The 17,593-nt window shown below is 37.0% G+C and overlaps 2 protein-coding genes across 3 annotated transcripts in view; both read left to right on the top strand.

The window, feature by feature from the left end:
• si:ch211-180f4.1 (uncharacterized protein LOC100144405 homolog) overlaps positions 1–7,011 on the top strand; it is a 44,950-nt gene extending 37,939 nt beyond the window's left edge. Inside the window, exon 2 of the mRNA XM_056464043.1 lies at positions 2,977–7,011. Within this exon, the coding sequence (XP_056320018.1) occupies positions 3,071–5,305 (2,235 nt within the window). The 5' untranslated portion in view covers positions 2,977–3,070 and the 3' untranslated portion in view covers positions 5,306–7,011. The remainder of the gene's footprint in view (positions 1–2,976) is intronic.
• A 7,484-nt stretch (positions 7,012–14,495) lies between these two features.
• otud5a (OTU deubiquitinase 5a) overlaps positions 14,496–17,593 on the top strand; it is a 63,905-nt gene continuing 60,807 nt past the window's right edge. For both annotated transcript variants that reach the window (XM_056464041.1, XM_056464040.1), the window contains exon 1: positions 14,496–15,301. In XM_056464041.1, coding sequence (XP_056320016.1) covers positions 14,714–15,301 — 588 coding nt within the window. In that variant the 5' untranslated portion in view covers positions 14,496–14,713. The remainder of the gene's footprint in view (positions 15,302–17,593) is intronic.

The following is a 17,593-nucleotide window of genomic DNA, read 5'->3' as shown; positions in this document are numbered from 1 at the left end:
AGCATTGTTCCCTAACAGTACAAACCTTTGACCTATCAATTTGACAACACGGCTCTTTCTAAAGTCAGGGATTCAGTTTGTTCTAATTATTGCTGCTGCTCTTCAACTACAGTTTGAGATCTGAGAAAACATATGGTGGCATTATTTGATTTTTTTTTTCATAGTTTCGTGTCTTTGTGAGTCATGCTGTAAAACCTATTAACAGCTCACAGTCTTGGGTTCTTCTCTTGCACCTCCTGCCAGTTAAATTCAGCTCATTAGCACTGAGCAGCAATCAGGGGAGCAATGCATCACAGACCCTGGCATAGTGGGAGATCAAACGATAGTCCATCACCAAAACCGTTTGAACTCTGGGCATATCTCTTTCTTGTTGTGACATTGAAAAATAGATACAAACGCCACTGTGCTTTGAACTATATGGTTTTATCATTCTAGATGTTTAGCAGATGATGGACTGTGTGTGGTTAGCAGATTTTAAAAAACTAGCCAAAAATGCTTGAGGCTAAAATGTGCTCTTGAGATCTCGAACGCCTCTGGCTTGAAGATATTTTGTCCGTCGGATGTTTAGAGTGTGATGAAGTGCTCGCTATCTGTTTTTATTGCATTGGTGTTCATTTTGCATTTCCTCCCGTACAGTTACAGCCCCTCTGAGAGCTGTTACACTCAATGGTTTACAAGATCGTGCAATTCTTTCAGGTGCACTTGCATTTACGGAAAGATGGTATTGAGATGGAGCACACTCGGGCCTTTGATGTGTGACTCCTTTCATGTGTTTGTCAGAGCCCTGTGCTTGGCAGGTGTATTTTTGCATGCAGGCCGGAACAATGGTGCTCGCTTGCTAACAGTTTGACAAGAATGAGAGATGACTGAATAATCAATTAGTAGAGGTAGCAGTGGCAGGGGGAACAAAGTGTTAAATAATCAAAAAGTCAATTCTTGAAATGTACTCAGTGCAAAAAAAATCCTTTGATTTATTCGTGTAATCTTAAGAAAAGCATAGATTGCAGGATGGTTGTTTAAATTGTACACATCGCAAATGATGCCTATATACATTTGAAGGCAAAATTTGTTGCTCTTGTGTGAATTTTTAACACTTCAAATATTTCCCAAGTGCTGTTTAATGGAGCAGGAATATTTTATTCTGGTTTTATTTCTTAATAAGGGCTGGGCGATATTGCAAAAAATACGATATCACGTTTCATATCATTCAATATCGATAATTATTGAATATTTTTAACAACACATTTAGGAATATTAAGAATTTTTTATTTAATGACTTTATTTTAATTTACCAACATTATTAAGGCAAATAATAATAGTCAAAAACAAAAATATTAAAAATAAACATCTGATCTCTTCATAATAAAATAAACATAAGTGTTAAAGTGTGACTCTTAAACTTGATAAATAAAATGTTACACAGTGTGTGCAAGGGTAAAGGTAGATTAACATCTGTAAGATGTGTATGATATTGATACAGTGAACCTCAAACTCTGTAAACAAAACAAGTAATGATAATCTGAGCTTTCACGTAAAGGAACCAGCCATCATTATTCACCTACATACTGCAACATTACAAATTGTGAAGTTGAATGACTATTGAATGCTAGTGGCTGAGATGCACAAGAAAAGAAACCAAAAAGCCACTCTGGCGACATCCTTACATCCTTTTGGATTCACAATCTCCTCACTGCTGCTATACAGCACTCATTTTCGCATGTGTTGTTATTCTGACCTGAAGTGACAATCGTGTTGTTTTCTTGACCATTACAATGGGCTTTGTCAACATGTGTAATCGCGTGCCTCCATTGCAAATGACAAAATGACACCCTAAGCTTTTTGGCATTGCTTCCAAGGTGCGTGCTCAGCAGCCACATTTTAATAAAACTATAGCGCTCCATACCGAAACTACATACCAAATATTTTTTCATCGATATTGACAATGGTATTAGGTCAATAAATATCGATACAGATTTTATCGCCCAGCCCTATTTCAATACCAATTTTATTAAGGTCAATATTATAAACCCCCTTAAGAAATTAATTATTTTCAATTGGCTAAAGAACAAAGCACTGTTATACAATGACTTGCCTAATTAACTTAACTTGCCTAGTTAACCTAATTAACCTAGTTAAACCTTTAAATTGCACTTTAAGTTGAATACTTGTATCTTACAAAATAACTAGGGAAATATTATGGACTGTCTTCATGGCAAAGACAAAAGAAATAAGCTCTTATGTTTCATGTCCACAGAGTCTTAAAAAGTCTTAAAATGTTTTACATTTTCAAAACACAATTTTAGGCCTTAAAAAGTCTTAAATGCACTGAAATATTGTCTTGTAGTTCTTAAATCATTTTAAAAGGGTCTTAATTTTCCTTTTTTATGTAAAGCTACCCAATCGATCACTCAACACACATTCAATCATTAACAATACATCTCAAACTTTTAGCAAAACTCTATTTATAAGGAATATTATAACATTTTGTTGTGCATACACTAGTTTATTAAAGTTTTTAAATGCTTTTTTAAGTTATGTTGAAAAAAAATGCATATATACAACCAGGGTCTGCTTGAATTGACACATTATTTAAAATATGTGGCTAAAATAATTAATTAGAATTTGTTTCTTCGTGTGGCAAGAAAATTTATTTTATTTCTGCTGGGCTATTAAAAAAATCACTAGCGTTTAGCCCTATATAAGTCTGAAATTTCATTCCTGATGGTCTTAAAGCAGAAACCCTGTATTAAACTGTGAAAAGAAATATTATGTTTAAAAATGTGTTAAGAAAAACTGTTCTCTCCTTTAAATAGCAATTGGGAAATATATTTAAAAGAAAAAAATATTCAGAGGAGAGCTAATAATTTTGACTTCAACTGTTTATCACATCTAAAGTTGCTATTATTGTAATTTGTACTTAGTTGACATCACATAATCTGCATGATTTATATATCTTCTTTCTTTTTCATTTTGCAGGGCTGGATGAGAAGATTCCTGTCTTCCATTTCGTAGGAATCTTCCCTCATACTGTCAACTACCTACTGGGCGCAGCGCTCTAGAGATACTCAATATGGAGAGAACTTGCATTTCCACTTCACTGCTCACAGTCTGTTTCGTTTTGGCTGTGTGTCGCTGTTCCCTTGCCATTCCCTTCTGCCCTGCGCAGTGTGTCTGCGAAACCCGCCCATGGTACACGCCTCAGTCAGTCTACCATCAAGCCAAGACTGTTGACTGCAACGAACTCCATCTGAGCAGGATCCCGTGGAATATCTCAGTTGATACTCAGGTGCTCCTTCTTCAGAGCAACAATATCTCCAGGGGAACCTCACAACTCCAGAGCTTGGTCAATCTCACAGAACTGGATCTCTCCCAAAACCACTTCACACAAATCCATGATGTTGGTTTAAACAACCTAACGCAGCTGGTCACACTTTACCTTGAGGAAAACCAAATTAAAGAGCTGCCTGATATGTGTCTAAAGGATCTAGTCAGCTTAGAGGAGCTGTATATTAATCACAATCAGATCTCTTCTATTGGTCCTAATGCCTTCTCAGGCTTGGGAAACCTGTTGAGGCTTCACCTTAACTCCAACAAGCTTGTTGCAATAGATAGCCATTGGTTTGAATCCCTGCCTAACCTTGAGATCCTAATGATAGGAGAAAACCCAATTCTTGGGCTTCAAGACATGAATTTTCACCCCCTCACTAAATTGCACAGTTTGGTTCTCGCTGGAATGAGGCTCAGGGAAATACCCGAGGGAGCTTTCCAGGGATTAGAGTATCTCGAAAGCCTCTCGTTTTTTGATAACAAGCTCACAGCTGTGCCAAAGAAAGCTCTACGTGTTCTACCAAGCCTCAAATTTCTTGACCTTAACAAGAATCCCATCGTTCGTATACAGGAAGGTGATTTCCAAGACTTTCCCCATTTAGAGGAACTCAGTCTGAACAACATGGAAGAACTCGTGGCAGTGGAGAGGGGCTCATTCTCAAACTTACCACAAATGGCCAAACTGGAACTTTACAATAACCCTCACTTGTTCTTTATAGACCGAGCCGCTTTTCTGAAAATGCGTGGCTTGCGCACCTTACTGATCCACAATAACGACCTCACGCTTTTGCCCCATGAGATTTTATCTGCATTCCCCAATCTTGATGAAATCAGCCTTCATAGCAACCCACTCAGGTGTGATTGCCTCAACAATTGGGGGCCCGTCCTTGGCAACCAATCAAGCCTCAAAGTTCTGGAGCCCCAAATAACTCTTTGTGCCTCCCCACAGCATCTTGTAGGCCAAGCTCTTCAGGACGTGGTGTCTGCAAGTTGGAATGGAGCAAGCAATACCTGCCTGCCTCTGATTTCTCAGCATGCCTTCCCTCCGCAACTCAACGTCACCTTAGGACAGCTTCTAACACTAAATTGCTGGGCTGTGGCAGATCCAGCACCTCAGTTTTACTGGGTGACACCCACCGGTGACAAAGTCACTTCTGAAGCTGTTTCCCCATCCTCAAACGAGGGTGGAGGTACACCGAAGAAGCACCGGATGCAAGACCAAGGTGCTCTAGAGATCCCGCACATTGAGCCTGAAGACACTGGTCTCTACACGTGTGTTGCTTGGAACGCAGAGGGAGCCGATACCCGTAGTGTCTCTGTGAACGTGGATAAGAGAAGCTGGAATGGTGCACACCATTTTGGAGGACATCATGGAGTGGTGAACACCACAGGATCATTGGTAATCTTTGCAAAAACTGTTCATGCCCAGTCTGTCGTTCTCGAATGGAAGATGCACCCATATGCCATTCCTTCCAACCATGAGGCAGCACAACCCAAGTGGCTTAGTGCTACTGTAAAGATCGACAACCCACAGATCAGCTACACTGCGATGGTCCCCGTAGATGTCCAAGAGTACAACCTCACACACCTTCTACCTTCCACAGAGTACCAGGTTTGCCTGACTATGGCCGGCACTGAGCAAACCCAGCACTCTTGCATCAACGTGACCACCAAAGAAGCCAGCTTTGCTGTAGAGATGGTGGCACAGCCGACCAACGTAGCCCTGGCCGCAGTCATGGGCTCAATGTTCGCCATCTGCATCATGGCTCTGTTGGTTTTCTACATGGGACGGCGCATGAAACAGAAATCTTGCCATCACTCACTTAAGAAATACATGCAACACACCACTTCCATTCCTCTGAATGAACTCTACCCGCCCCTTATTAACCTCTGGGAGAATGAGACGGAAAAAGAGAAAGAAGGTGCCGTTGACCCTCAAAACTCACAGATAGACACCTCAAAAACATATATGTGGTAGCTGCACAACAGAAAGTAGACAGAAGAGACATTTCAACAGTATATATATATATACTGTGTTGTACATACATGACAAGTATGTATTATTGATTTGTCATTGTGAAAGATACATGTATTTTTAGATTGTACCCTTCAATGCCAAGCACACTTGGTTGCAGTTGTGATTGTTAGACGACCAACAGACGTGGGGAACAAAACACATCCTATGCTTTTGCATTGCATTGTATATTCTGAGACAATTTAATTCAACGTTAAGCATGCAGATGTGTTAATAATTCATATAATTTATTCATTCTATATCAGCACTAAGCAAGCTAATACACACATCACACTATTTATATCGCCTCACATCAAGCACAGTCACACGATATCAGTTTTTGCATGTACTTTTGCATGAAGTTTTGGTGCTAACAGGGTGAGGTTTTTCCTAGTTTTCTCACTTCTAAAAATACACAGGTGTGAGAAGGTGACATACGCGCTCTCGTTCGTCTTCAGCTCGTCACATTTTATCACCTGCATTGTAATGAAAATAAAACCCAAACCAAACCTGCCAGGTGCTACAAAGATGCTGTTTCTGCAAACTAATTAGCTGTCATATGTAATTAATATCGGGAACACAACTGCGCAGCTGTGCTTATGTATTCCTGCATTGTTGAATCACTATTTACTGAAGAGTGTGCGAAAATGGCTCTGTTTATTAGCACTGACTGGAAATGTATTTCAGATTTGATGGAAAAAAATAATCATTAGCCTATAATGACATTTACTAGCAGACACTCGCTATTGCTAACAATGATGGGGCCATTTTATGCTTTGCACCTCATCATGTGCTTGGCGTTTTGATTACCGAGAGATTGCTTCAGTTCTCAGTTAGACATGTTGCCAAACTCAATATTCACACCATTCAGTCAGTCTGTATAGCGGTGTATTAGGTAAGTGTGTGTGGAGAATGAGATAAAAAATTGAATTAATGTTGTTTTACTCCTGACGTAGGTTAATTAATCTTTGAAATACACATGCCACCCTGAAAATACAGTTTTGTAAAGATTTTGACGTTTAATATGTGCATCATGTTTATCAATACAAATGTTATGCAAGACACATACTCATATCTCATACAACGATCTAGATATTGATCAAATTTAACCAAATTATTTTTGATTAAAAATAAGTGTTCTTTAAGGTGCACTCAGTAATTTTCATCACAACTTTGCAGCCGTAACCATTAAAATTAGATTAAAAGCCTAATAAAACTGCTTTATTATACATGAATATCACTTATTGCAGATCATGGGTCTCGAACTCGATTCCTGGAGGGCCGCAACTCTGCACAGTTTTACTCCAACCTTTCTCAAACACAGCTGATCCAACTAATCAAGGTGTTCAAGACTAGACACCAACACTGTTTCTCAATTCCAAGAATGCAGAGAACGGACTAGCGTTATTGTGGAGACCGGTCTTGCCAGGCGTCTCTTCAAAAGAATGAACTTGGGAGGCCGCGTCCTCTGAGAAATGAGATGCTGCCTTCTTCCTGATGGTCACATGACCTTCATGCATTTTAAATGGTAAATTATCTAAACATTACAGCATTCATACAACGATTTATTGGTTTTCCCCTTTTCAAAATTTATACTTTGCATAAAAACATTATAAATATACGTTACACAATATAAATAAAACAGATTTTAATATGAATTTCAGCAAACAAACACCCTTAATGTGTTTATACCTTTATTAAGATGTTCATGGTCATGTTTATATTCACCGTTTCATTTAGGGAAACTCGTAAAGTAAATAAATGATATCTCCGAACTTTAATAATAAATCTAAGTAAAATGCTGCGCTTTCCACCTCCAGTCGCAATGACTTCTGGGACTTCCAGAGCGAGTTGGGTGCTCAAGTCTGCATCGGTGCGTCCTCCATATTAAGAACACTTCCGGGAAGTTTCACGCGTCCTCTGTTCTTGCGGTCTTGAGTATTGGAACTGAACTTTGGCAGTTGATGATGACGTTACAAGAAAACACGAGGACGCAAGATCGCTGAAGAACGCATATTGAGAAACAGCCCAATAGTCTTGAACAACTTGATTAGTTGCATCCGCTGTGTTGTGTTTGATTAGGGTTGGAGTAAAACTGTGAAGAGCTGCGGTCCTCTTGGAATTGAGTTTGAGACCTATGTTGCAGATCATTTCATGCAAATTGTAGTCTTTCATGCACATAATTCATTTATGTTTAGTGACTAGTGCATTTCTTGCAAACTAAACACTTTGGCGTGATGCTGCCCAGCAGGCATCGGACGTCACACAGATGTAAAATTCACGCTGGACTCCAACGTCAGACTAACACTATTGGTTGGGTTTAGGGAAGGAGGAGGGTGGGTCAGTCGATCTTTCAGTCAGTCAGTCGACAGTGACCTCTGGTGGATTTACGTGAGAACAACAGGCTTGAACGGCACTCGCAAAAGAAATTTGAGATTTTAAAAAACTTTGACAATGTATGGATGTCATATCATGACATAAAAATGATGGTGGGTTTTAGTTAGTTAATGCCACAGCCTAAAACAACAAAATATCAATGCCAGCTGACGTCTGTATTAAACAGCAAATTGACATTTTGGTCACCTGACGTCACAACCAAACCAGAACTAAAGATCAACGTCATATGTAACCATGGGACGATAACCGTTTTCAATGTATACCGCGGTTTTGAAAAGTCAAGGTTTTAAAACCACCAACATTTTCTGCTAGTTCTTAAGGTAGGCTATATGTACCTTTTTTTTTTAGTACAACAGTATCTTCAGCAGAAAAGATCTTCAAAGGTGCCGTTTTAAATTGTACTGAAATCTGTGTTTTTGAAACTAATGAAGATAGCAGAAGTCTATGATTTATTTTAATTATTTAGCCTGACTTGTTTACTGCTCCAAAATATTTGAAATGTTTCAACAAATAAAATATATTGGCTGCATCCACAAACTATTCAGTAGGTACTGCATTTGAACTGTACTATATAGTATGGAAGTATGTAGTTGCGGACGCAGCCTTTATATGAATGTGAGTAGTATGAATGAAGCTCAGACGTACTACATCCGCCATTTTATCATGATCACGTGACACCGACCACTATTGTGTTCAAAGCAGAAAAAAGTTTTTTTTTTTTTAACCTGTGGAGCTAATAATATGCCAAAAATAATCTGAATTTGAATTGTGTTAATTTGAATTACTGACAATTGGGTTGCGGCTGGAAGGGCATCCGCTGCGTAAAACATATGCTGGATAGGTTGGCGGTTCATTCCGCTGAGGCAACCCCGGATTAATAAAGGGACTAAACCGAAAAAGAAAATTAATGAATGTAATTTTAAAAATCTGAATTTTTATACGCTGTTAAAAAAATTTAGAATTTAAATTTCTTAATTTGAATTTGAATTTCATCACTTGAATATTGAACATCTGAAATGTAAGACAACTGAATTTTTCAAGGCTGAATTATTTATAGACGCATTTTCAGATTTTTTTGTGTTCTGAATTCATAGACTGCAGATATTGGGTTTGTAAAAAGACTGTTTCAAGTTTTCAAGATGAAAAAATTGACAACATTAAATTCAATATTCTAAAATTCAAAGCCAGAAATTAAGATCGTGAAATTCAGATTCAGCAGAAAGTAGGTCAGGGGTGATCAAGAAGGAAGAGTAGACGATCACAGAAAATTCAAACCAAGCATTTGGGCCAATCACAGAGCCCAAAGCCCATTATCAACACTGAAATATTTGTACAAATTGGATCTCTGCAGTCTATGAATTAAGAACACAAAAATATGAAGTTTGAAAATGCATCTATAAGTTTAGCCTTGAAAAATTCAGTTGTCTTAAATTTCAGAAGTTCAATATTCAAGTTATGAAATTTAAATTCAAATAAAGAAATTCAAATTCAAAACAATTTTTAACGGCAAATAAAAATTCAGATTTATTAAATTACAATTGTCAATTATTCAAATTGACACAATTCAAATTCAGATTGTTTTGGCATATTATTAGCCCCATAATAACCCAGACATTTAAATAGAACATATTTTTGAGCAGTAATCACAATGGGTGCCTGCTGGGTGCGTTCACATTAATAATTGTAATAAATCCAAAAACACTGCAGGCGCAACATAATCGATAAAATTACTGAGGGCACTTTTGTTATATATTGTTTGACCAAAGATGTGACACATATTCAATAGTTCTCTCATCACCGTCATCGGTCAATGAGATGTCATGGTATATTTAGCTCTGAAGGACAGCGAAGGAACATATATTTGAGCATCTCTTGATATTCCTTACCCCTTTGCTCACTTTTGAGCTGTTTATTACGATTGTTTTTTGTATTATATGCTGAACTCTACTGTAGTGTAGATTATTATTTCTGAATATAGAAAATGCACTCAACACATGCACATGCAGACAATGACTAGAGCTGACGCTAGCAGTCAGTTCTTGTGTGAAATGTCGTTCGTACTCACGTCACATGTTTTTAAGGAGTACTTTCATCACCGACTGTAAATCACATTGGGTGTTATTACTGGCAGAAGAGCCGAGAAAACGTCACCTTAGATTAAGCATTAAATGTATCACTCCAGCTCCGCCCTCTAGCGGTGGAGGACACTAATGACGTCTCACGCGAGTTGCTGTATCTCAGTCAATAGCAGGGTATTTTGTAATAGAGGAATATTATTGTTATATTTCAATTAAGTCGACGGTTTTACACTGTTAAGACGTGTTGTGACGTCCATACGCGGTAGTTCAGGAGCAATGACTGTCTGAAGAAACACTTGAGAGAAATAAACACAATATCACTACAGCTGTAGAGCCTCTCTTTATTGCTTTTTCATTTGTGTGTGTGTGTGTGTGCGTGTGTATGTGTGTACAATGTCTGCAGTAAAATAAATTGACAAAAGTACTTTTAATAGTGCTTATTAATTCAAATAAAGTACTATAATGTTTTAACTATTTATTCATTTTCTTTTCGACTTAGTCCCTCTATTAATCAGGGGTCGCCACAGTGGAATGAACCACCAACTTATCCAGCATATGTTTTACGCAGCGGATGCCCTTCCAGCCGCAACTCAACACTGGGAGACATTCATACACACTCCTTCACACATTACAGCCAATTTAGTTTTATAGCACATGTGGTTTGGACTGTGAGGGAAACCGGAGGAAACCCACGCGAACACCACACAGAAATGCCAACTGACCCAGCCGGGGCTAAAACCAGCGACCTTCTTGCTGTGAGGCGATTGAGCTACCCACTGCGCCACCTTGACACCATGTTGTATTTATGCATTTATTTTCGTTTCGGCTTAGTCCCTTTATTAATCAGGGGTCGCCACAGCGGAATGAACCGCCAACTATTCCAACATATGTTTTACGCAGCAGATGCCCTTCCAGCTGCAACCCATCACTGGGAAACACCCACACGTTCTCATTCACACACATGTACACTACAGACAATTTAGCTTACCCTATTCACTTATAGCCCATGTCTTTGGACTTGTGGGGGAAACCGGAGCATCCAGAGGAAAATCCATACACAAATGCCAACCTACACAGCCAAGGTTCGAACCAGCAACCTTTTTGCTGCGCGCTTGCGGTTTTTAAAGAAACGTCTTTGGAGCGTCAATCTTGTCAATGCTATTATTCAAAAAGGTAATGATTCGCACTCATCAATAATTGCTTCCTACCGTTTTTCTTTATTCATTCTTCGGGTGATGACTGTAATCACCCGGAGAATGTAAAAAGAAAAAAGAAAAGCGGTACGAAGCAATTACGTGATGAGTGTGAATAATTGATTAATTATTTGAAAATAAAAGGACAGCTGATATATATATATATATACTGTATATGAATTTTCAATATGAATTTTGATGCTGAAAGCTCTGTTTGGTCTTTGGCATACAGTGCTCATCAAAACTGAGTACACCCTATTTTGAAAATGAATATTTTGATCCATTTCTTAGTGAATATAGGCAATGTTTTTGGTGCATTTAAACAAAACAGATTTATTAAACAGATATATTTATTAAAATAATATTTTAGGCACTAAACATATTTAGATATTAAAAGATAAAACAATTAAATTCAAGCAAAATAATGCAAAAAAAATTTGAATGAACTAAATTGCCCATATAGTGTATATTTGTGAATGAGTGTGTATTGATGTTTCCCAGTACTGGGTTGCAGCTGAAAGGGCGTCTGCTGCATAAAACATATGTTGGAATAGTTGGTGGTTCATTCCACTGTGGCGACCCCTGTTGAATAAGGGGACTAAGCCGAAGGAAAATGAATGAATGTTATCATTTAGAGCAGAGATGCCCAAACTATGGCCCGTAGGCCAAAGTTGGCCCATGGTCACCTTAGATTTGGCTCGCCATCCCATCTGAGAAGAGAGAGAGAATGGTTTTGACATTGTGAATTCAACTTTAGTGCAAACCTTTAATGCAACCTTTTGTTTGTTTTATTGTTAAAAGCTAAGTGAAAATAAATGTTCGAAATAATGGTGTAAATTAATTCGATTTTGTTTAAATGTGCATACTTTCACCCGACAATGAGCAGACTTTAGTGAGCAAATGAATTGGTTGGGATTGTTTAAGTTTTTATTGCAATAAGTTATCATTTAAAAAGTTACACTGCATTAGATAATACAATTGAAAGTAATGTTTTCTATTTATTTTGAAATATTAGGAAATAAATGAGGAGATTACCCATAGTAACTTTACCTTCAGCCCACGGTTCTCAATGATGTTTGGTTTTCGGCTCTTCATACAAAAAAGTTTGGGCACCCCTGATTTAGAGCATTGGTGATCAAAAAAGTGTCATGTTTTCAGACGTTTCAGATGTCCATAGTTCTAATTATGTCCAGAATTTAAGTCCATAATTCTAATAATGTCTGTTATTGATGCAGGAGTTGTGAAATCCTATTTACTATTATATATTTAGTCTATTCTTTAGTCCATTTTGTTTTCATCATGACTCCAGTGATACGAGTCACTTTTTAGCACTCACCACACTTAAACTAATAATAATAAATGATTAATGTATGTTTGAATAGGCTAAACAAATAAATAACTATATTTATATGGGCATCACGGTGGCACAGTGGGTAGTACAATCACCTTACAGCAAAAAGGTCGCTGGTTTGAGTCCCGGCTGGGTCAGTTGGCATTTCTGTGTGGAGTTTGCATGTTCTCCTCATGTTGGCGTGGGTTTGGTGCTCCGGTTTCCCCTAAAGACGTGCATTATAGGCGAATTGGGTAAGCTAAATTGGCCATAGTGTATGAGTGTGTGTGAATGTGAGAGTTTATGGGTGTTTCCCAGTACTGCTTTGCAGATGGAAGGGCATCCACTGTGTAAAACATATGCTGGAATAGTTGGTGGTTCATTCCGCTGTGGTGACCCCTGATAAATAAGGGACTAAGCCGAAGGAAAATGATTGTATGAATGAATGTAAAACGTAATTGTTATTTTACTCTGTAAACTACTGATGACATTTCTTCCTATGTTTAAAATGAAAATGTTCTCATTCAGAGCACTGGTGATCAATTTTTAGATGTCCCATAGTTCTAATTATGTCCATAATTTAGGTCCTTAATTTTAATAATGTCTAATAATGATGCAGGAATTGTGAAATCCTATTTACTATTATATATTTAGGCTATTGTTAGTCTATTTTGTTGTCATCATGACTCCAGTGATACTACACTGTAAAACCCAACAAGTTAAGGTAACTCAAACCATTTGAGAAAACTGATTGCTACAAACCATTTGAGTTAAAAAACTAATCTATATGAGTACTGTGAACTTACTCCATTTAAGTTAAAGTAAGGAGGTATTTCATTAACTCATTACCTTCAACATCGAGTTCAAAACTTTTCAAATGAGTAGAATTAACTTTCAGTAAATTTTGGGTTAACTACACTCATTTCATTTGATAACGTTGACTGTTGGGTTTTACAGTGTACACGTTACTTTTCAGCACTCATCGCACTTAAAATAGTAATAAACGAACGAATGTAGAATTTGCTAAATATAATAACATACAAGTTCTTTCAAATTTGAGTAGGTCTATGGTAAATTATACAGAAGCGTATAACATTTAAAGATACTTAGCTTATTTTAATCACACAATAAAACTATATATAGTGCAGGGCATAATTGAGTACACTGCATTTTGAAAATGAATACCTTTATCCATTTCTCAGTGAATAAAAGCAATGTATTTGGCTGCATTTAAACAAAACATATTTATTAAACTGATATATTAATAAAAATAATATTTTAGTCACCAAACATATTTAGAAATTGAAAGATAATACAATTAAATTGAAGCAAAATATTGCAGAAATAATACAACCCACAAAATTTCAACAAAATTTTTCCTTTTTAAAAAAATTTGTACTTAATATTTTTCTATAACATATAAATTTGGGTGTACTTTTTGGACCGTTATCGTAAGTTATTTTGTTAGATTATCTCCGGATTTGACTTCAGTACTGACTAATTTAATGCATTTGCACAATTATGCACTTCCTATTAAAAATATGAATATAAAAGAGAGATTTACTTATATATTCTGAGCACTGATATATAAAAACTAATAATTTTATTTTTAGGATTATACTTGCGGCGATTTAAATTCCACTCTTGTTTATTTAGATTTAAAAATGAACATTTTATTGTTAATGTCATGACAAATAAATAATTATTGTCTAGATGCGATCTGTTGTTTACACTGTTTAAAATGAGTAATTAAATATGTTTTAAAGTTTTAGAATAAACTAGATGAGGTCAGAATCATAATTTTATCTTCTAACAATAATAAAAATAAATAGAAATGACATGATACCCTAATAATTAACCCTAATTACCCTAATAATAGCTCATAAAACTCTTTGGATGTGTGTTATAGCTCCAGATTATATAAACAATTACTTAAAATGTTCTGTTTTGCTTATAATTTTCCACTCTTGCCTGTTTACGGTTAAGTTCACCATTAATAAATAAATAGGTTATATTCTATAAATGCAACACTATTAAGTGCTGACCAGCAAACAAAATACACATTTATGAAAGAATGAATGAACAATTCATCTGACAGCTTCAGAAGCCGAAAGGCGGAACAAGCATCGAGACGGAAATGACGTGACGACGTCGTCAGCTGTATGTTGATGTTGTGTGGCAACAGCAGGACCGAGGGACGGAAGACGGTTTGTTTTTGTTCTGTTATCCGCCGTTTTTACCCTCAAAATCACCTCGAGTTGAATCAAATTCGCTCCGGGGTGAAAGGGGCGAACATTACAACACACAAGACGCTCAAGTTTAAATGTTAAACCGCGTTCGGAGGCGTTAAAACGGACACCCTTCCTGAACGGTCATGACGATCCTGCCGAAGAAGAAGCCGAACTCGTCGGTCGGTGTGTCCGATCACCCCGACGACCCCGACCGACGGACCGGCTCCGACCCGCACCAGCATCAGCACCAACACTCCCACGGGGTCCGGCAGGGTGCGAGGCCCCGCGCTTCCCCGCCACCCTGGCCCTATCAAGCCGCTCCGCCGGCGTCCAGAGAGGACAGGCGAACTGAATCCAGCTCCCGGCCGCAGCAGGCCTCTCCTCCGCCGGTGGGCGCTGGGTCCTCGGGTGGCCCCGGGGACGCGACGGGGATGGCGTGCGTGTCAGGCGGTCGGGGTGAGCTGTCAGGTGGGGTGGGCTGTGGAGGTGGCATGGGAGGTTGCTGTTCGGGGCCTGGGCTCAGTAAGAGGAGACGACAAGCGACCTGCTCCGGTGGGGTGGCCGGTGGAGGCACCGGACCCGGGGCTGCGGGGGGTGGAGGTGGCGGTGGTGGAGGAGGTGGAGTAGGGGGTCCCAGTCCTGAGCAAGAGGAAGGAGCCGGCTATAACAGTGAGGATGAGTATGAGAATGCTTCTAGACTACAGTCAGAGGACCCAGCGACTGTTGAACAGGTATGTAGATGGATGATGTCACCTAATGCTGAGAGTCATATATAACAGTTTAATGTGTGACACGTGGTCTCACACTGTATAGATAGATAGATAGATAGATAGATAGATAGATAGATAGATAGATAGATAGATTGGACACACAGCAGATGAACGGAATGCCTACAGACAAGATAAGATAAACAGGCAGAATGATTTGACAGATTGATGTTGACTGCTACTGTTAGTCTTTATAAATGCAAGTAATACAACAGGTTTATTATTATATTTATACAATCATTTTATTATTACATTTACAGTAACATTGCCTATTACTGTTTTAATTGAGAATCAAATAAATAAACACACCAAATATGCGACACCTGATGACAAGATCAGTCTGTTGCTGCAAGGGTATATTATTAATGATACATTTTACGACTCAAAATAACTTTTATGCCAAAAATCATTAAACTTGCAAGTAAAGGTCATGTTTAATATATTATATACTGTCAATATATCTAAACCAAAGATGCCCAAAGTAGGGCCAGTGGGCCAAAGTTGGCCCATTGTAACCTTTGATTTGGCCCACCATCCAACCTGAGAGGAGCGTGAGAATGATAGAGATGGTTAGAATTTTATTGCTAAGCAAAAAAAGCAAACTGAATTAAATGTTTAAATGAAATGTTGTAAATGAATCAGAGTTTTTCAAATGTTCTAATCTGTGCCAAATATGGTCCTATGCTAAAAAGTATACATCAGTAGAAAGTTTGTATATTCAGCTTACAGATGACCTATAAATCCCAATGTAAGAAACTGACACTTGCATTTTTTTTTCTAGGGTAACAAATTCATTTTCCAGAGAACATTTGTATGTAGCCTGCACAAAAATGGAGCTACACAAAACCCTATGCATATCATATTCTCTGCTTAATAAAGAGACAATGTGAAACTGAACATAACTGCAGCCAAGTTAAAATTAAACTGTCCGATATGTGAGTCACTGACATCAAAAGCTTTTTTTTCCCTAAGCATTCGGAGAAATGGTGTTGTGACAATGACATTGCATTATTATTTAAAATATGTATATTTTATTTTATAAAATGGATAGTTCTGGTCTTTGATTGTGATTGGTTGGGCTGTATTTAAAGCTGTTGTAAATTAATCTACAAGCATACACCCATCTCTTTCTTGAGTACAAAAAAAAGTTTTGCTTATCACAGTACATGATAAATATGGAATATAAAAGTTTTAAACTCCAGAAGCTGTGGTTTACATCTAACAACGCCCCTTACCTGTTGTAAATTCACTGTAAACCATGACTTCTTGGGGCATTTTGCTTTAATGTATTGCATAATAAAAGTACATAGGACCGTTTATCATGACACTTGATTTACTGTTAATTAATTATTTAATTAATATATTAATTAATTAAAACTGTAATGTTATAAGTGAATTTAACATAATTTGGATTAAATATTTGGACTTTTGACACTTTTTTAAAGCTGTTAGGCTTATTGGGGTTCTTAGCACATAGGCTAACTTGGGCATTAAGAGTCATTATAAACATTTAGCATTTTAGGAATAAGAAAAAAAACTGTTTTTTTTTTCATATTCAATTATTTCCCAAGTGATGTTTAACACCAAATTATTTTTTTCACAGTATTTATTATTATATTTTTTCCTTCTAGAGAAAGTCTTATTTAGTTTTTTAAATAAAAAGAGAAATTTTACAGTCAATATTATTAGACCCTATATTTATTTCTTAAAATTAAAAAGAATAATTTTGTCTTCAATTGTATATATTTTGTGCTAAACTTGTTTATATATATATAGTTGAAGTCATAATTATTAGCCCCCCTGTTTATTTTTTCCCCAATTTCTGTTTAACGGAGAGATTTTTTTCAACACATTTCTAAACATAATACTTTTAATAACTCATTTCTAATAACTGATTTATTTTATCTTTGCCATGATGACAGTAAATAATGTTTTACTAGATATTTTTCAAGACATTTCTATACAGCTTAAAGTGACAATTAAAGGTTTAACTAGGTTAATTAGGTTAACTAGGCAGGTTAGGGTAGTTAGGCAAGTTATTGTATAACAATGGTTTGTTCTGTAGACCATCGAAAAAATATATAGCTTAAAGGGGCTAATAATTTTGACCTTATAAGGGTTAATAAAAAATTAAAACTGCTTTTATTCTAGCCGAAAAAAAATTCTCCAGAAGGAAAAATATTATGAAACATACTGCGAAAATGTCCTTGCTTTGTTAAACATATTTTGGGAAATATTTAAAAAAGAAAAAAAAAT

The sequence above is a fragment of the Danio aesculapii genome, chromosome 8 (assembly GCF_903798145.1).
Source record: "Danio aesculapii chromosome 8, fDanAes4.1, whole genome shotgun sequence".
NCBI classification, from domain to species: domain Eukaryota; kingdom Metazoa; phylum Chordata; class Actinopteri; order Cypriniformes; family Danionidae; genus Danio; species Danio aesculapii.
The sequence above is the reverse complement of the archived record's forward strand: the minus strand, read 5'-3'. Positions and strand labels throughout refer to the sequence as shown.